The sequence below is a fragment of the Ammospiza caudacuta genome, chromosome 4 (genome assembly GCF_027887145.1).
Source record: "Ammospiza caudacuta isolate bAmmCau1 chromosome 4, bAmmCau1.pri, whole genome shotgun sequence".
NCBI lineage: Eukaryota > Metazoa > Chordata > Aves > Passeriformes > Passerellidae > Ammospiza > Ammospiza caudacuta.
The window spans coordinates 30990584-31011236 of NC_080596.1; the positions used below are offsets into that span (position 1 = coordinate 30990584).

Genomic DNA, 20653 nt, shown 5'->3' on the forward strand with positions numbered 1-20653 from the left:
GTCTGTGTTTTAGCAGGGATTGGGATTTCTGTGGCAGATAAAGCACTGGAATGGATGGAGAGGAGTTGGTATTCGTGGCAGCCTCCACGCTGCAGCCTCTGCTTCAGGCACTGCTGAGGTGACAAGTGACACTCCCTGGGAGAGGAACACTGCAGAGTGGCCATGGATCTGACAAATCCCACAGCTACACCAGGCTTGATCTGTCACCTCAGGAGTTTTCTTCTCTGCTGCCCTCAGCCTCTGTGCTTTTGGGATTTCAGGTAAACAACCCTTCACCTGGCACACAGGTTGTGTCAGAGCAAGCTTAAAGCCAAGCTGTGAGCACCTGTTAAGAAACATTCACCTTTAACCATCAATTAAAAGCCAGGAGAAGGATTTGCCTTCCATCTGTAAGCCAGCCTGCAAGGCCAGAGTTACATTATTGCTGATTTTTAGGGTGAAAGGAATAAATAGCCAAATCTTTTCTACTATTCCATACACAGGAATAGTACCTCTTCCAAGAGGAAATCAAACCTCATAAACTCTTGCTGTGTTGTCAAACAGAATTTTGTCAAAGAGACTCAAACCTTTAAAAGGTTTAACTGCTCCCTGCCCTTTACAGCAAAAACAGTAAAATCAAACTGATTCTGCAGGAAGAAAAAAAAAGTTAGAAAATAGCTCAGCACTGAGAAATTTAAAGTGCAACAGCATCCATAGCAGAGTGCCAAACTGATTTTATATGCTGTGTCCAACTCAGAATAATAGAAAATTTAAGCCTTAGTCAAGGAAAAGTAGATCTAGCTCAATAAAAAGATACAAACAAGTACAAGCATGTGAGATAATTCTGTAGTCCTTACTGGAAATTCAAAATGTTCAGATCAAGTAACAACATGGTATTTTTATTCTGCTTAAACCAAGGAGGTTTGAAAATACATCTACTGCCAAAATGAAGCATTTTTGGGAAGTGGTGTACAAAATGAGGCAGAAGTGTCAAAAAAAATGATGACTAAAACTAATTCAATATCAAGTCTAGCCTAAGAAAACAAGTAATATATTAAACTGGAAATGTATTTTGTTTCTGAAGATGAGACATTTTTCCATCAAGACCCTCATGTTGCTTAAACAACATTTACCACAGCATCAACGTGCCTGTCATTTTACCCAACAGTGAATTCTGACCAAGAGATTGACACAAATGTTCCAAGGTTGAACGCCTCCATCAAATTTTTATAATTGCACTGAAGTTTGGATGGATCTGATGTTATGCTAAATTATATGTGTCAACTTTTTAAAAATATGAAAGCTACAGTGTGCTTTAAAGCACTTTTTTAAGGTTGTCAGCTTTAGATCACTAGTGACTTTGTATGTAGGATGGATGAGGTTAATTTAAATCCACTAAACATTAAGTCTATGCAATGTTCTGCTGCCATGGGACAAGTTTTGTATCCTTCAGAGTTACCATTATGGTGCTTCAAAGCAAACCTCACCCTGTACTCATCCTGTTGTTCAGCTAATCCTCAAAGTTAAATTTTAAACATTGTCCTCCTAAAGCAATTTTGAAACTCCAGCAGCAGAACTACATGTAATTTCACCGGGATTAAGCTTCACTGAATTTCTAAAAGCAAGGGAAAGGAGAAGACTGCACTTGGGCTAGTAAATCAGAGCAGATACAAAACTACCCTCCCTTCAAAAGTTACCTTTCTTGCAACAGTAGGAAATTAGATACAAGCAGGAGGAGCAGCTGATGCTACAGCTGCAATGAGTGAAGAGCAGAGAAACTCAGAGCCAACAACTTGCAGCTATGGCTCAGTACAGCAGAAGCTGTAACACATACATGTATTTTCATGTGCAAGCCTGGGGACAAACACTTATCTGATTGTCCCAAGGGATGTTGGGCAAGCTGCCTTTTCTTGTTCCACAGCTAGACAAGCTGGGTGCCATGATGAGCTGCAACAGCTGTGCAATAGCTAAAAGTGAAAGGCATACTGTAAAACCTTTTACAGTAAGACTTGCCTAAAAGAAAAAAATTCCCTAGCCAAGCATCCAGATATAGAACTGGTGTTTAATTACTCCCAGAAGGGAGCTTTTATTTGTCCTGTTGGTTCCCACTGCTCCATCCAAAGCACATATTTCTGGGGTTAGTTCCAGCAGCATGCCCAGCATTTCAGCAGAGTTAGATGATTAGCAGACACTCAATCCAAGCCTGGACACTGCTCAGCTTATAAGGATGTGACTCAAACAGAAGCCAGTGCTTGCTGCATTCACACCTCCAGGAGTGTCCAGCCTGCAAACACTTCTATGGAGAAACAGCTCCATTTCTGTTACTGCTTCCAGGCCAAAACAGTTCTATTTCAAGGCTGGAGATGCAAGAAACAAGAGTTCACCCTGCCTTCTAGAACATGTGAGTTACACACGATTCCACAGAGCAGTTTTTGTTTATTTGTTTCATTTACATCAATATGAATCTCTTTCAAATAGGAATAAAAAAGTAGCCATCCCTGGAATTTCACAGTTTACATTTCAACAGAATGTATATATATATATATATAAATATATATATATATATATATTAAAAAACTGTTACTGTAGACTTAGCACAGGTGAAATCTGCAACCAGAGGTACAAACACAAGCCATGAGGCTGCTGCTCTTGTCCTGTTAATGCCATGGGACATATTCCTTACACTCTATGTTGCACTTAGTTACTACAATGCTTTATTTTTATCACTTTTTCCCCCACCACCATAAATTCACTGGCACAGGTTTAGTCTCTTAAATACAGCTTACCTGGGTAAGTCTTTGAGATTCCTCAACAGCTGGGACTTGAAAGGGAAAATAACTCCACCAGGACAAAGAGCAGTGGCTGCTTCATCTATCCAAGACTTGTCCCCCTTTTTATTGCACCACATTCCAGCTTCCACACAGAGTCTGACAGCACAGGTGGTATTGTACATGCTTTATTAAAATGGTACTCATATTTACAATATCTGCAGAACCAATCCCTCCCAAGTCTTGCATTCAGACAGACAGACACACACACAGACACACGCGCAACGCCTTCACTCTACGGGGGTGTGAAGGCTATGCTCCCAAAAGTTAGGCAGCTTCTGGAAGAGGAGGAAGGGAGACTTTTTTTTTGTGTGTTTGTAATTCCTTAAAAAGAAGCATGGGAGTATGCATTTGGCCATCACAATGCTAATTAAAGTATATGTAGTATTAACATATGGCAGTAACACTGAGTGCTCCTCTTTTACATTCTATACACAGAATGACATCAAGGTTTTCCAGTCAACACAACATTCCAATTCAGTCTCACTGCTGCTTGTAGTGACTATGAAACCGCAATTTGGGGGCTGTCCCTTAAAACAATTCAAGTCTATGGAAGCTAAATAAGGCACAATTAATATTTGATTTGATTTAGAGGATGGGAAAAAAGGGGAGAGGCAGGTTTCAGATAATAGTTGTTGTAGAAGAAACTTTTTTTTACCCAATCCTTTTGAGAAAAGGATGAATTTAATCCCCATCCTAATCTACATGGACTTCTCTTAGAGAACTGAAGGATTCTGCTGGGCTTCTGACACCCACACACAAAACAAAACTGGAAATTCACATTTTAACACCAGCCTCAGTAGTCTCACCTACTGCTGCTGATGTGGATGAGTAAATCTTTCTTTTAATGCTGAAGGAGAAGACACACACAAAACAAGATTCAAACCTTCCTCTGAGCTTGAAGAGTCATCTTTTAGAGAGCTTGTAAGGTACACTAGTTGAAGGCTTCAGCTTACTGATAAAAAGGAATAGCATTTTTACCTTTAAATCCCTGGCCCCTCTTCACTAACGAAGCCTAACCAGACATTACAAATAAACTGCAACAAAAAATTTGGCAGCACAAAGAATGTCTAGTATTCAAATCTTCATTTGTGAGTATATTATTTTCCTTGTACAAAACCTGTTGAATGTTTTTTCGCAGCAGATGAACTGTACCCAAAGATGCAGGACATTCTGTGATGGGGAATAAGAGGTTGCAGTTCCGAAGGCCCCTGACTTTGGTTGTTTACAAAGTTCATTCCTGTTTAGTGTGATCCTTGGTATCTTCCTCATCTGTGTATTCTGATGGTTCTTCCCCTGGTTTTAGGAGTCTACCTACGTAGTCATATTTTTCTGAAAGAGATTTATGATTCCATTACAATTAAATACAGCTGCATTTGCTTGCTAGCCCATACTACTTCAAAACCAATTTTCTCCTACACACTACAGTTCTAAATCTCAATCACTGAAACTGATGGTAATTCAGCAGCAAGCTCAGCCTCCTAAAGCAATCTTTCTACCATTATTTTCTCTAACTGTGAGTACTTTGTTTCCCTTCTCTTCCAGCTGATCAGGCAAGATTTATCACCCAAGGGCTAAAAACCAATGCTCTCCAATCCTTCAGCCTGTTTTGATTCCAATTAGTGTGAAAAATTATTCCCCCTCCCTCCAGAGTCATAATTCCTTATTTGTCAGAAATTATTTCAAGACAAACTCATTCAACTCTTTATGTTAAAACAACTCTTAGTCCCAATGATAATTCCATGGCATCCAAAGCCAACAACCTCGAGCAGGAGTTCCACCAGCTAAGCAGATGAGATTTGGGAGTGAAATTCTGTGCCAAAGAGCTAACAGAACAGTTTTTTTTGTATAAAAATAAAAGTTTATAAAAGCTGTAGTGATATATAGTGAAATCCTCTGTGGAAGAAAGCACAGCTAAGAGTTGAAATCAATGATCCTTGGGGGTCCCTTCCAACTCAGCATATTCTGTGATAATATTACTGTCAACACCTCTTTAAAAGCTTCCCCAAGCCCAAATCAATCATTTTTATTAAAAGCATTTCCTTAAGCTGATAATTTCAGAATTTACCTTTAAATTGCATTTCCCACTCTCTTACACTTTCCATCTGTACAGCATTTAAGTCCGATAGGTCATCATATTCATCTCTGAGTGCATCTTTATCTAGACAGAAAGTTGCTAGTCCCCTGGAGGCATCTCTGCCAGCAAATATTCCATATGGACCTTCTGAAAACAAAAAGACAAAATTGATACCTTCATGTCTTTGCTTATGGTGACCAAAGCTCAGTTCTTTATGTAGTCTGCCAAAGCCAAACATGAAATTTCTGCAGTGATGGGAACAGCAGCACTTTCAATGCCCTGGCTGTTTGACATTCAACAGCACTGCAATTCAATCTTTAATATCACTAGGAGATAAAGTCTGCTGAGACAAGCAGAACCAGGAAAATAGCTTTGAAGGGATATCTGGAAAAATCCCTGTCAGTTGATGCAAGCCAGTTGATGCAAATTCCAAAGGGACCAGAGGCTGGAATTCAAAAGAAATGCACTTCTATTAAGCAACACATTGAATATTTACAAGTCAGATATGAACAGAAGCAAACTGCATAGACATCTTAATTAGAAATCCATTATTATAAATAAATAGAACTTAAGAGGGCTAATTAATGATTTCACTTCACTTACAGAATCACAACAACTTTCTACATCTTTTGTGACATTTCTCACTTCTGAGGAAGTACTCACTTATTTTGGGCAGCAGATCCCCTATACCCTTAGGGTGTAAAGCTCTTGAAACCAGTACAAATTGTCAAATTAGGAATATAAAGCAACTGCTTCCTCTGTGCTTTCTGACCAATGCTAAGCAGCACAAATATCCCAATAAAATTCTGAGCAATGACTGTGAAATAAATATTATTACTGAGAGAAATGGATGGTTTGTAAACCAACAATTTGCAGGGTAGGATCAGTAACTGGCTTTCCCAAATTTTAATTAACTCAAAGAACTTTAGGCATATTGTTATCTTAGATCTTCTTGACCTAAAACCAAATACCTTAAATTCAGATCAATTAAAAAAACAAAACCAGTACAAAAAACCTCAAAATCATAACAATACACTTTAACATTTTCTGCATTAACTGCAGCAGCAGGCTTGCTACAGAGTGGTAAAAGGCCAGAACCCTTCTCTGGCTTACCTCTCAACAGTGGCCACCAGCCTGAAGAACAGGCAGCACCCAGGGGCAAGAATGAACACCAGCAAGTGGCACCACACTGTCCTTCACCCCTGTACTGCCTGCTGGAGCACCTCAGAGCTCCTCTGCAGCAGGATGAGAGGGGGAATCATTCCAAAGGGCTCGTTCTGCCCAGGTGCTCCCACACCTATGTGCTCCTGCTGGGCCAGCTCCTGAAGCAGGGAAGCTCAGCACCATGTGGACCAGGAGAAATGATGTCCTCACCACAAGTGCTGCTGTCTCTCCAGCCCAGAGTGTTGGCACTGTGAGCTGCTCACAGTCAAACCTGAGAACAGAAGGTTGTCCTGGGTGCCAAAGACAATTCCCTCCTCTCTCTGCAAATAAACCAACTGGTTTCAAAGCACCATTCACCAGAAGCAGGAATTAGAGAATGAACTGTCAGCTGCAAGTTTGCACTGTACCAGTCTGACCACAGTGATGAACAGCATCTCTGTGCTCATCCTTTCAGGTATTTAGCTCAAGAACAGCACCCATGAGATCCATCAGGGATCAGGACTACAGGTACAGTGCTTCAGGGACACAAAGCCAAGAGGGCTACCCTTCCTATCTGCATCCTGAATTAGCTATTTATTTGAAAAGCAGGATTTAGAGACTGAAATCAAGCCTATGGCAATGCACTCTGCATGCCTGGTCACTTCCAGAGGACAGGCTGAGAGGCACCAATGACCATCATCTGCAACACAACACAGAGTTTCTGCAAACAAAAAGTTCTGCTTCAAGCAAAACCCAATGATTGCTCACTCAAGTGATCTGATTTTTGTATAAACAGCTCTTACAAACATCACAATTAGTAAATCCTTAATAGCAATTAGAAATTGTTACATTCTGACCCCACTAACAGTATTCTGTCCCCATTTTTTCCTTTCTCTGAAGTGTTTTAAGCAGATGTCCATGAATCCTACTATTTGCACAAGGTGTTTTCCAAACTCTGGTTAATCAGAGAGTAGCACCCTGCTGCCCTTCCATTCTACCCTGCATTTAGTGGTTTATGGAGTTTCACAGAACCTGCTGAGATGCCACCTCTTGGTCCACCAGCTTGACTCCAATGACTTCTATTAAAAAGAGAATGATATTTATCTGTATCAAGCACTGAACATTCTTAAATCTCAATAACACACTTAATTGAAAGCATGAAAACTTTTAGAATACATCAGTTTGCATTAAAATCAATGGATGCAAAATTTCTGCAAGCATCTTGTAATCTCAGATGCCACACCAATGATTTTTTCTTTCCTAAAACTGAATTTGAACTTTAAGATTGCAGAATGATTTTTCCAGAAGTATTCAGAAGTCACAGAGGACTCATCAAGCCACATCCAAGCACTCAGTGGAATGCTAACTTGTAAAAACCAACCTTTGGACTCAGCAGACAGCATTTGAAATTCCACCTCTGCAAATGGAACTTAGAAATGTGTTCTATTCTTTAATCCTATACTAAAAGGTAAATATTGAATTGTGATTATTAGTAAATGGTGCAAGCTTGGCTTCACCTTGCTTCCTAAAGCAGAAGTTCAGCAATCCCAGTATGAGCAAGATCTACTTCAAGATTTAAAGCTTCCATTCAGGTGCTTCTACACAGAATTTAAGTAAAAATATTAATATATTAATACAAAACATACAGCTCTGGGGTTCTGCTCTGCTAGTCTATTACTCCCTTTTATATAAAGAACTGGTGCAACAGCCTGAAAAAGCCATTTTGCACATCAGATTTCACTGCACTTGGGGAAGTGTCCAGGAAGGTGCCAGCACACAAAATCCCAGGGAGAAACTATCTTTCAGGAACATGCTTGAGGTGGAGACATCAGTGTAACCCCAGACACCCTCCCACAGAGCTCTTTCATGGCCTGATGCAATTTGCTCTGCAGGCCCTACCCACAGTCCTCCTTGCCTTTCCTTTCCTTTTGTCTGCCCACCTATTTAGCCTGGCTGCTGCTGTAAATAATTGATTGCAGCATGACATGACAGACAGGCTGAAGAGAGGCAGGAACAGTGGCTTGGAGCACAGGTATGGAAACCAAAGCAAGCTTCTGAGACATATCACTACATTTCAGTGGGGGTTTTTTGCTGTATTCCCAAATTACCCATTTCACAGTCAAATATATCTTTAAAAAATTCTCCTCCCACTCCTATTTGGGATAGTACAACAACAAGAGTCAGGGAAGTGTCAAAACCAATTAAAACATGTCTGCTATAGGTTACTTGGGTATATGGAGGCACAAGTCTTCCACAAAGGAAAGCTGCTCCTTGAAGAATGCTTTTATTCCCATCATGGCTTTCACATTTCAAGAGCTCTGTTCCAGAGCCTGTGTTTATCTTAGCCCTGAGAGCAGTTATCAAGCCCACAGATTTGCCTGCCTATCTGCACATCTGTACCTCCACGTCCATACTCTGCATTTCCCCTGGATAAAGTCCTCATCTACCTTACAACTCCACCTTGGATAAAGTACACCCTTCTCTCAGCTACAACACATGCAAAACCTTGCTACCCACCACCTGCACAGCTTCACTTCCTTTCACAATCCAGTTAAGAATTTAGCAGCCTGGATAAATTTGACATCCTGCTCTGCCTGATATTTGTCTCTATTCACAATAAACCTTGAGATTTGGTAAAGTCAAAGTCTCTTCAGACCATAAAAATACAATCTTCAAAAAGATTTCTGCATCCCCTAGCATTGGTTTGATTCTCTAATGAAAATTTAATTTCTCTTTGCAGACAAGGAAAAGATCTATTCAACTTAAAGCAACATACTAAAAATTTTGAACCACAAAGTTTTTATTTGGAAGTACTGCTTCTAGTCACTTCCTCCAAAACAGGGTGAACTGGATCACCAGCACCTATTTCAATTTTCAGCCAGTTTGGCCAATAGTTCCCCCCAGCAAAAGCTATGCTGGATCCAACTTCAGAGCATATTGCTGGCTGCCAAGAGGCTCCCTGAGCATTTCAGTTTGGGAGCAGCTCTGTGGAACATCCCAGACTATTGCTCCAACAGCAGTAACGTTGCACACTGACCTTTGGATGGCTCCAAGGGGCAGCACAGGGAATACACCACAGACAGCCACATGTGGACTTTACAGCTAATGAAGTGAGAGCTGAGCTCAGAATTGTGCTCCTTTTCACAAGGCCCATGTGATCTCTCTAAAGAAGGCACACAGGTTAACAGCAAAGTTCAGTTTTAAAGCAGCAGCTTTGGTTTCTTCATCTAGTCAAAAAGCACTTTGAAGCAATCACCAAATGTGCATCTGTGGGTCCATACAGCACTGGAAATAAACCCCAGATTTGTTTGAAGTTTAGATACTCATGGATAACACTCATTAATCTGCAGACAAGAATAAGGACTAATCTCCCTTTGAGTAAGGGCAAGGGGAGACAGGCTACAAAATTATTAACAACTCCATTATTCTATCACTTTGCTTACTTTCTCCACTCCACACTGAAGTGAAACATTCACTGGCTGTTTCAAATTTTGTATCTGAATCCTGACACGTGTTTGCTCAGTGTTGCATCTTTCATGAGAGAATGAAAAACTGCAAGTTACACTAAGCCATTTGGAGATGCAGCTTGAAAGCAGAAGGTTTCTAATAACATTTATCACTGGGAATTCAAGGTGACATAATTTTAACTTTACTGCTCCAGATTTACATGAAAGGGAAGATGTGGGTCAATTTTAACTTACAGCCTGCATGGAAAGGATGTGTCCTTAGGAGACCAATCCACATGCTCAACGGGAACTCTACAGATGTGAAATGTAGATCTAAGACGGGAATTGCCCAGAACAGGGGTCTAAACCTGACTCCTCAGGCACCACAAGGCCAGAGAGTCTCACTCTCTCTTTTGCTTACTTGCTTTTTAACTCTGTGAAAAAAAAAAGTGCAAGAATCAATGACCCAATTTCAACTAAAGGGGCAGACAGCAAGCACTGGTAAGAGAGCCCACAGGAGCTTTTTAGAAGATAGCTGTTTTCTTAAGGATGACCTAGGTTCCACATCTTGGTTTAGTGAAAAATGCTCTGACCACCAGTTTATTTCCTAATAAGCAAAGCTGGCCAGGTTTTTTTGTTCTGTGTACTGGACTTAACATCTACACGTGACAATTCATATTAACAAACAATTCCTGTGATGTCACTATCACATTTCATATTCTCTTGCTTGGAGCACACCTGCTTGATCAGGACCCTCAAATGTCAGGTGACTCAATGATCTCAGAGGTTTTTTCCAGCCTAATCAATTCTGTGACTGGAACATGATTGGTTTAAATAGGAACTAGGAATTTGTACACAGCTCTTATGAAACATGCAGTTGTTCAAGTTTTAGGGCATAGACTGAGGTTGTGAAAAAGGGAAAAAAATTAAAAACCAAAAAGAGAGAGCTGACAGACACACAGGGCAGAAACAGAGGAGACAGAGTGCTGATCCTCCTGCACAAAACCACTTCACTGCTGTCCATGAGCATGGCCTGGAGGCTCAGAACAACCTCCACTCTGGCAGCAGAGGCAGCACTCTCTTTAACCAGAATATGAAACAATCTCTCACCAATATGTGTGCATACACCTTTTAGTTTTACTGCCTCTGGCTGGAACTCCTCTTCTCTGTCCAGAAATGCTGAATCCCAGGGCAAGAGACACTTCCACTACATAGACAAAGTGGTGACAAACATGAGAACCACTGAGAAGACCTCTCACACTTTACAGAAAACATTTCTTTGCCCCAGTCTTATCCTCTGTACTTATCTGTAACCCCTCAGCCTGTTGTGTTCTCCAGATAAGGCCACCCTTAACAGTATTCTCCAAATACAACATCTGGAGAGTCCCTCCTGCAACATTTCACTCTAAGCATACCCTTGGAAAGGATGTATGGAAAAGCACTATTGCCATGTGCTCAACAGAGACACAGGGAAATTTATGGCACTCAATTCCAAAGAAAGTCTAACAGCATCAGATTATTTTTATACAAATTATCAGAAAGAATGATGGCTGTTTATTACAATGAAATAAAGGCAGATTTCTCTTCCTGGAAAATGAAATGTGATGGAATATTTTTTGTGGAAGGAACTACTACTATCTAATCTATTCTTCTTGGAAAATCAGAGATCTTCATGACATGGTGAAAGACAAGTGGGATGAGAGAGGAGTTGACAGTGACAACACACTGCAGTGAAGGAAAGTCAGGAAATTGATTTTTTTAAGATCATGAAACATTAAGAAACAGAAGTGACGTGAACAGTTGCATACTCAGGGTTGCACACAATCTTGCTTTGTCATGCTCAAAGATGTGTACTTTCATAAATACACAAAGTATTTAATAAGCTAATCAAAACCTGTTTGTGGCATTACCTTGGCATGCAAATTTAACTGCTAAATATTAAGATTTGCTGACATAAAGTACACTAACTCTTAGAATGCTCTTCTACTGACAGATACACAACTAGAAACCTTGATGCAAGTACACAAAGTTCAATGTTACTACAAATGAAAAGTAAAAAACTGTCTCTCATTGTGAGATATAAAACCAACACAGCACACTCAGAAGGTATTAATGACTAGACATTAAGTCATGAGATGTGATTACAGATGGGAAATCATCCCAACAGAGGTTCTCTAACAGTCTGCTTATGTGATGTTTTTAATAGTGCACCACTAATTGTTGACTTTATCTCTTTTGGAGTTTGTGGGTGATAAATGGAAAGGCAATGAATTAGATTTAATAATCAGTCACAGCATTCTATGTCACTTACTCATCTGGACACAAGCAGAGGTGGAATTGGATACACCTAAGTGAAGTCTTGAAACAAATGGTGTATTTGCAGGACAGGGCAGCATTTTGGAAAAGAACTTGGCAAATAAAATTTTAAAGTGGTTTTTGGAGGCACAGACTGTTATATGTACAGTGTAGCCTTTCTTTACTCTTAGCTAAAATACATTAAGAGATAACAGAGACTAACAGGACACCAATGAGATAAACTGCAGAAGGCTTAAAGAAGACAGCATGACAAAAACAAAAAAAAAAAAAAAAAAAAAACTGGGAAACATTTGGACTAAATGTTCAAAAAATGAAGTTTTCAGTCATGGCTGTTTGAAAGGAGGGCTTCAATAGTCTATCATTATTTAAAAATACCTTTACTGCGTGTATGTAAAGGGCTCTTCAATGAAATGGACCAAAGTATAACAGGATTTGCTGGATGGAAACTTAAAGTCAGGAGAACTCAGAATAAAACCAAAAGTTTGGTGGCAGCTTTAATGGAATCTCAATAGTTGGACAAAAATCTGGACTAGGTGACGTTTTGTGCATTTTAAACTTTCTGCTGTAAGTAGAAGAAAAAGGAACACCTTGGCATCCAAACTACACTGGAGGAGGAAAAGCTGACATTACTATGAAGAGATGAGCAGTGACCTGCCACCTGAGGCAGCCACTTTATGTGACATTAACCCAGCCCTCAGCTCTGCTCCCCACTGCCCTCCAAGCTGAGGCACTCTCTGCACATCAGCACCTCACAATCTGCTAAAGGCTCACAGCCACAGCCTGAAACATCAGCACATGCACCATCCCAAGTGACAGGTCTGAAAACCATGTCACTCCTGTTAGAAAAAGGCAATCTTTCACTACAGGGACAAAAAAATAAAAAAAGCCTTTGTCCCTCTTGATGAAAAGCTAGAAGCACTGCTTCTAAGGAAAACCAGCTGCTCCCAGTTATCAGAAAGCAGAGTGATGTCCTAGAACATGAAGTTTTAGCTTCCTCACAGTGAGAGGCCTCCAAAGGTTGACAGTGTGAACCACTGATGGTATCTGGAGAGGAGAGCCCAACATTTAACTCTGGTACACAAAAGGGAGGAAGTCAATGTTTACATCAGGGCTCAGTATTATTTCACAGAGCACTCTGGCAGCTCACTGGTGTTTGAAGTTTCATGCAGCATGTGTATTATTGTATATGTGTAAATGTGTATTACCTGCACTTCATGTCAGCACACAGGTCTCAGTTTAAAGACCCCTAAATAAGAGAGACAAAAGAACTAGCCTGATTAAGTGGCAGGCAAGCTGCAGCTCACCAGGCTGCATTTTCTCAGCTTTACTGGTTAATAAACAACATAAAGCACGGCAAGGTACTTGGGATTCCACTGTGAACTTTTACAGTACCCAACCAAAAAAGCATTTCAGCTCAATTACAGCAGGTTCACTTTCTGCAGCTGGTATCACCAACTTGGAGCATGAAGTAGTTACAAAATTCTAGCCCAGTTCAACCACAGAACTGCTTGTCCCTTCCCTGCCAAGACCCAAAGGCCTGTAACATGCCAGCTTTGTATTTTTCTTTTTGGAACCTCAATTATTAAATAATAATAAATGATTACTTAACTTGAACTATTTCCTGGGGGAGTGGGAAATATCCTCTCTCCCCTCCACCTCTCTCCCAAGGAAGATTGCCACGCTTATTATGAAAACTCCTGCACAGTTTGATTAGAGCAAGTTTTCCAAACCACCATTGTTTAAAGAAGAAAATTATCAGCACTCATAAGCCTCATTTCCTTTGGCATCAGTCGTGAGCACAGTGCTCAGCAGCAAGTTTACCCACCTCATCATTAAGAATGCTGCTTATCACGACAAAGTGTGCTGCAGTTTCACAGAGTACAAGGTGAATACAAAACCAGAACATTTCTCTGAAGCCTGCTTTTGTGAACCTTCGAAATACACATTTCCTCTCCGAAGAGGAGTGCTGGCTGGCTGGCTGTTTACGAGATTGGCTTCATTTCTGCACTCTTCCCAACAGCAGCAGCACCACACTAGTGCCAGAGCTCTCCTTGCCTATCTTTATCCCGACTAAAAGTCCCACTCAATATGGCATTTACACCTAAATAAATAACCAGCCGGCTGCCTTCCTCTCCTGAGCCGCAAGCGCTAGAACGAAGAAAGCACTGCTCAGCTGCACTTGGGAAACCTACTAGAGGAGACAGAAAGGGGGGGAAAAAAAGAAAAAAAAATAGAATTAACCACGGCACATCCAAATGGAGGCATCTGGGCAAAGGACGGCTGCCTGAGGAGAACCCATTCCCGCTGAGCATCATCCCCGGTAGAACAGCGCCGGTGGGTCCCCGGCCGGGGCTCCCCCCATCCCCCCGCCGTCTCACCGGGCCCGTAGAACTTGCTGCCTTTGGTCACGTCGAAGACTTTGCCGTTAACAGCCAGGAGGATGCGGGGATTGCGAGCGCCGTCGAACTCGCGCAGCTGCTCCAGGGAGAAATCCCGGCGCTTCATGCGCGGCAGCGCGGCGGCCTCGCCCTGCCGGGCCGCGCCCCCCGGCCCGCTCCGCGCTCCCCAGCGCAGGTACAGCCGGTAGGCGGCCAGCAGCGCCAGGGCCAGCAGCCCCACGCCGAGCAGGAGCATCTCGCCGCCCGCCAGGGCCGCGCCGCCCGCCGGGCCCTCCTCAGTCCTGAGCCGCCCCTGCCCATCGTCCGCCATCGCTGCCCGGACAGCGCGCGCCCGCCCGCCCGGGACACGCCCGGCCGCGGCCGCGCCCCCTGCGCACCGCCCCTCCCGCTTCCCATTGGCCGCCGCCCCGAGTCGGCCCCGCCCCCGCCCGCCTCGCGCCCCCCGCCGGCGAATCGGGACGCGGGCACGCCCCGCGCCCGGCCCAACGGCGCGCGCGCGCCGCTCGCGCGAGAGGCGCCGCGGCCACCCCCAGCGCGCATGCGTCCCCCCCCAACTTTCCCCCCCCGCCATTCGCCTTCCCCCCCCCTCCCCCCCCATCGCCCCCGCGCGTCCAGGTGGCGTTGGCGGGAGCGGCGCGCGCGGGGTGGTGGGGGGGGGGTCGCTCGCGCCGTCGCCTCACGGCTGAGGGCGGGAAAAGCGCCGGGAGCCGCGGCGGGGTCTGAGGGCGCCGCGATAGCCGCGGACGCCCGTCCCCGCCACCGGCGAGAGGGTCGAAGGCCGGCCGGCGCGGCGTTGGGCCACCGCGGTGCTGCCACGTTGTGTGGGGCCCGCCGGGCAGCTGCCGAGGGAGCGACACGTCTGCCCGCGCAGGGCTGTGAGGCGGCGGCGCTGCCCGCTCCGGTGGTACAGGGCCGGGCTGTGGGGCGGAGGCGGCTCTGGGGGCTGCTCGGTGCTTAGGGTGAATGTGCTCTTCCGTTTCTGGCTGTCAGAAAACGGGGTGCTTGCTGGCATAGGGCTGGTGGAGTAGGATGGCCTCCCGTGCTGTGAAATGTATCACTGGCAGCACATAGATGGCTCTCGTATACCTCGTTACGTACCACCCGTGCTCCTCAGTTGCTTGCTCGGTTACGTGAGGAGAAAGACTTCTTAAAGGTTTTGTTATTTCCAGAGGTTAGAGATGGTGCTGTAGCTTGTCTCAGGAGCACACTTGCAGAGAAGGCAAAGACCTGGGAGCAGAATGGAGCCCTGGTGCGCCTCTCACTTGGTGAAGGTGTTCGCAAGCAGCACGGACCATCCCATCGGGTAATACAGCAGAGCCACTCCATGGATGTGCACCAGGGCTCTGGCAATGTGAGCCTGGCTCGGCCACTCTCCCTGCGGCTGGAATGCTGTGCAGGGAGTACCTCGGGCTTGAGAAACGCTGGTACCCCACGCAACTCCATCCCTGCCCAATACCAGCTCTGGGAGTAATTCACGATCATGTAACTCAAATGTTTTCACAAAGCTGGGAAGACAGCATGGGGCACTAAAACCAGTGTGAAATAACATTAAGGGTACTTGGCATTTTCATGAAGGCCCGAGTTTTCAACACCCTATATAATGATTAGGTGTTTAATCTTCTGCCCTCTGAGCCGGTTCAGTAATGACTACCTCTGTGAGGAAACAGGATAAAGTTCTTGCTAGTTAAAGACCTGCAATTAAAATACTTATCACTATTCTCCTTAACCTGGCTGGCTCTATTTATTACATGTCTAAGTAAACACTATTAAGAAAGTCCTTTTATCTGAGCAAGTCACAGCTTGATTGTGGTTAACAGCAGTTTTTATTACAGAATTATAACGTGTAAATTGTCTGGGCACAGCTATGGTGCAGATCAGAAAAAGACACAGTCTTATCTCTGGGTTTCCTTCCCTCTTAAGTTTAATACAGATTTTTCCACATCATCTTAAAGTTTTCTCTTAACTTCCTTTGTATTTTTTATTTCAGAAAACAAAAACAAATGGTAAGAGATGTGAAGTACTTTCACCCATCTTCCTAGAAAGATCTTGCCTCTAAATCCACCCAGAGAGGCTAAATCATTCTACATGTTTCTTTGCAAACCAGTGGTTTCCCACTGCATGAATGTGGTGGTGTGGCAATTCCTGGCAGGAATACTTTAAAAAAATCAGTGTGGCAACTGCAATAGTTCCTTTTAATCTTCATTTTTTCCTGTTCTGGATGCCTTCTTAAGAGATTATATTGCTTGGCTGGGGCACCTTGTCTTAGTTCTGTGAGCCATGGTGGCTCTTTTTGATCCCCAGATAAGAGTTGGAAACCAAGAGGAATTTCAGGAACCCGCCCTAAGGACACTAATTTAAAACACCACGTTTAGAAGAGTTGTACTTGCAAGAATTGAAGCAGTAGAAAATAGGCAAACACTAAATAAATCTGGATTAGTCCATTTCCAAACCTCTCAAATGTTACAGTGCTGTTAGCTTGACCTGCCAAAGAAAAATGCCAGGAAAGTTTCTCCACTGTGACTTTTCCCAGCGTTTCTTCCTTGCCTGACTGGTTTGCCAAGATGAGAAGTCTGTCCCTGCACAATGTGAGAGTTACACAACTGATAAAGGGTCTCCAGAAATCTCTCAGCATTCTGCTGTTCTTTCCCTCTGCTCCTCAGAGGTTTTTCAGGGTGATAAATATTTTATTTTGATCTGATTGACAGCCAGCTGTTGTAGATGCTGATCTGTGATTGGGAAGCTCAGGTATAATGTATGTAATTGCAGGAATATGATTAAAGGAGTGAAAGTTGGGCTCTGGGGGAAAAAACCCAGAATGTTTCAGATTCTGAGATCCATGCACAGTTAGTTCATTCACATAATAGTAATAATATTTACATATGACAGTTTCCCATAAAGTGCTTAACAAGCCCTGAAAAAATGTATGAAAGAAGTTTCTAATTACAGATGCTATAGCTTTAGTTGTTCTTGAGTAATTGCTTAATTTTGTTGGGTTTTTTTTTTTCCCTGAGAAAATTCAGAGTACACCTAGAAAGTGAATAACTCATCACTGCATTCACACTCAGTCTCACCTTGTTCTGCTTCATCTTCTGGGAAACTTATCCATTAGGAGGTGGATGCCCTGACTCAGAGTGATGCTGCTCACTTTTACTTTTCAAACACTGCTCATTACAGCCTCTGGAAAGAAGAGAACTCAGGGAAGAGCACAAGGAGAGCCCAGGAGAGAAACTGAGCTCTGCTGCCAACCCCTCTCATGGCTGAGGCCTATTCCCATTGATTTTGGAGCTGAAGAGACATCTCTTACTGTGCAAGGACAAGGCCACAGGATGGAATGGGAGGTGCACTGTGTGTGAAGGAATGCAGGGGTTTCACAGTAAATTTGGAGTCACAGAACAATCAATCAGCTCCATTGATCTGGGGTATTTTTAAACCCAGTTAATGTGTGGGATGCACCAACCGTTTTGTTTTAAGCTGATACAGCTTGAAAACACTGATGAGGTCAATGCAATGCTTGAGGTCTTATTTCAAGATAGTACCTGCCTGAATTCCTTTGCACATATTTATTTCAAGTTCTACTAGGTAGACCTATGAAAAATCATTTAATATCATGTCTTTTAAAGAAGGGCTGCCGAATTGTTCAGGAATTTCATTAAAAAATTTGAAAATGCAGTATGAACAGTCACATAACAGAATTGGCCCACTGTGCAGGTTTGGGCTAGGAGAGGGTTAATATTCTACAGACTTACTGGTCTGGAGCCCAGTTTTTCACTGGTAACAAATCAACTGTTATTTCTTAGTTTTTACAAATGGTGTTTTTAATTTTAACTCTCCCTTGGGGTTGTCCTTGTAAAATGCTGTTGTGTTGACATGTTCCATAGGATCAAAGTGGAGGAACCCAAGCCAACATCCATTTTTTTCAGCCCTATCTGTTACAGTGTTGGTTTTTCCTGGAGAGATCAGCTTCTGTAAAGGGCAAAAGCCATTTGAGCTTACACACGAGTTTATGGCCTCTCTTCCATCTCCAAGTCCTGCTCATTGTGGAGGAGGGAGAATGGTAAATACACAGCCAAGTGGAAATGTGTCACAGTAGTGACCTATATATTTTAAATAGGCACCATTCATACTCTCAGGTGCCTTTGCTGTTGTGTGCTGGCAGAATCTAGAACTGCATCATTCACACGTAGTGGCAAATAGATCGAGATAGAGTTGTCATGATAATCAGACCTCTTCATTGGACAAAGCCTGTTAGGGTTCAAAGTCACCAAAGTCTGTCTGTCCTTGTCTTTTTTTTGTTTGTTTTTTTTTTTTTCCTTCTCCTTTTTGGGAGGGGTGTGTGTAGAAACTGCACACATGCAGCTCCCGTTCTTTGGCAAGCCCTCCTAGCAAGGAGTAAATTGCTGAAGTCCTCTGTGGCAAAGTCCATGTTTGTTTCAGGGTTTGCCCTTTGTATTTGTCTATTTTTGATGAAGAAAGGGGAGGAAGTTGAGGAATACAGTCAGGTTTTGTGTATCAGGTAGGATCACACATCAGCAGCTCATCAGTAGCCTTTCCCACTTTCTAATAAAATATGAACTTCTTGCACAGCCAGAATTTTGATTGGTTTGATGAATAAAGTTAATTTTTCTGGGTAATTTCTGTTATTAGGATTCACATTCACTGGTACATGGTCCTGTCACAGAGTCTACAAAAGCTTTTCACTGGCTGAGGACATTGCTGTACTGGAACATGACACCTTTTCATTTCTTAGACAGCACAGCCTTTGTGTTTCAGTTTGCAAACTGGGGCCTTTATCAGGGACAAGCCTGACAACATTTTTCTTTGAAATCTCAGATCAACAAATCCTCTTTCTCCAGTTTTGCAGGTACTCAGAGAATGGAAGGGCCAGTTAGGAGGCTGAGCAAAGCCTCTGCTACAGGTAGCAAGGAACTGTATCTCATTCCCGGTGACATTGCTGTGGAGAGGCACAAGAGGAACACCAAATTCCAAACTTGCAGCAGGTACTACAGGAACAAAGGATAAGATACTCTGGCATGAGGAAAAATGAGGGAATAAGGCACTTGCTAGAAGGGCAACAAAGAGTTTCCAGCATCTAAAGTTTATGTGCAGATACAAATTCTGTAAAGACTAATTACAAGGTCCCTGAGCAATAACTTGTGTAGTGTAGCACATAAAAGTTATGACAGTGCATTTATAGAGTTTATTTTCACAGCTTTCACTTTGGCTTTGGTCTGCCAAACTCCACTAGGTAGTTAAAAGCCAGGGTTTTGCTAGCTGACAGGAGGTTTGATAGCCTTGCTCTTAAACATTTCCTTTGAAATGTTTCAAATGTTAATTAAGTTGTTTGTTTAGACATTTTTGTTCACTTAATAATAAAGAAATGGCCATCATGCCATTTTCAGAATTTTTGAAGACAATTAAAGCAACTAACCTGTGAGATCAGCTGTAACAGCACCCTGTGCTCACAGAAAAGTGCACACCAAGATTTATGTTTAATTTGACAAGCCATCTATAAAAGCAATCAACCCTATGGAAACCTTACAATGATTCTGGCACCATAAAGCTGAGATTTATGGCCATCTAACCTAAAGCTTGTTAAAGAATAAGCAGCACAGGTTTATAAAAGCTTCATAACATACAGGCATGGTGGTTCCAAACCATTTTCCTAGCACCAAACCACCCTATCTGTCAGCCATAAACTGCTCCCTAAAATGGCCTCATCTGAATACACGTAGTCATTCTAATTTTAGTCTTCCTGATTTCTTTTCAAAAGCATGGATGCTTCCCAAAAGTGTGAGTCAGTTCAAATCAACTCCTAACAGAAAGTTTACAAGATCCAAACCTTGTCAGCGTCCTCACTTTCAGTTTCTCAAGTGGAGGTGCAAAGTGAAGCTGGCTACAAATGAGTGTAAACTGTTGATAGCATAAAAGGACGTGTTGTCCTGCCTGCCAAACCCATGTTCTGTTTCAGCACTGGCTGAGAACAATGGCTGATTCTTCTCTGCAGCTCTCACATTGTCTGGGACTTGCTCCTAAAATAATGTCAGGAGAAGGTAGATGAGGTTAACCCAAGTATGTTAACAACTGCTAATTCACTGCAAGCAATGCCACTGGTTCTGAGCAAGGCTCCAGTTTGTCCTTGCAGTGGTTGGCACTGGAAAATAGTGGTGTTGACATAGGTGTCACCAAATTCCTCAAGACATTCAGAACTGGACTTATATTTCTTCTGGAGGTGGAGTACTTCCTCTGGTAGTTGATATACACAAACCTTATTTGAGAAGACACAACCATATTCTTTTAGGAGTAATCTAGATCCTGTGATGAGAGGTGTGTAATTATGTGCATATAATAAATACATTAAGTATTTAAAAATTTGAAGGACAACTGGAAAGAAGAACAATATAATTTTTGTATTTTGTTATGTTTTCTCAAGAAATATTTATGAGAATATCCAAGGCTAGATTCAGT

General features: G+C 42.7%; 1 protein-coding gene across 1 annotated transcript; it reads right to left on the reverse strand.

Annotated features, from left to right (window-relative positions):
• Positions 1-2469: 2469 nt before the first annotated feature.
• On the reverse strand, positions 2470-14498 carry PGRMC2 (progesterone receptor membrane component 2). The gene is made up of 3 exons (XM_058803709.1): positions 14168-14498; positions 4876-5031; positions 2470-4139 (listed from the first exon to the last, which is right to left on the reverse strand). Exons 1-3 carry the CDS (start codon positions 14496-14498, stop codon positions 4042-4044), a joined length of 585 nt encoding a protein of 194 aa, XP_058659692.1. The 3' UTR covers positions 2470-4041.
• Positions 14499-20653: the final 6155 nt, after the last annotated feature.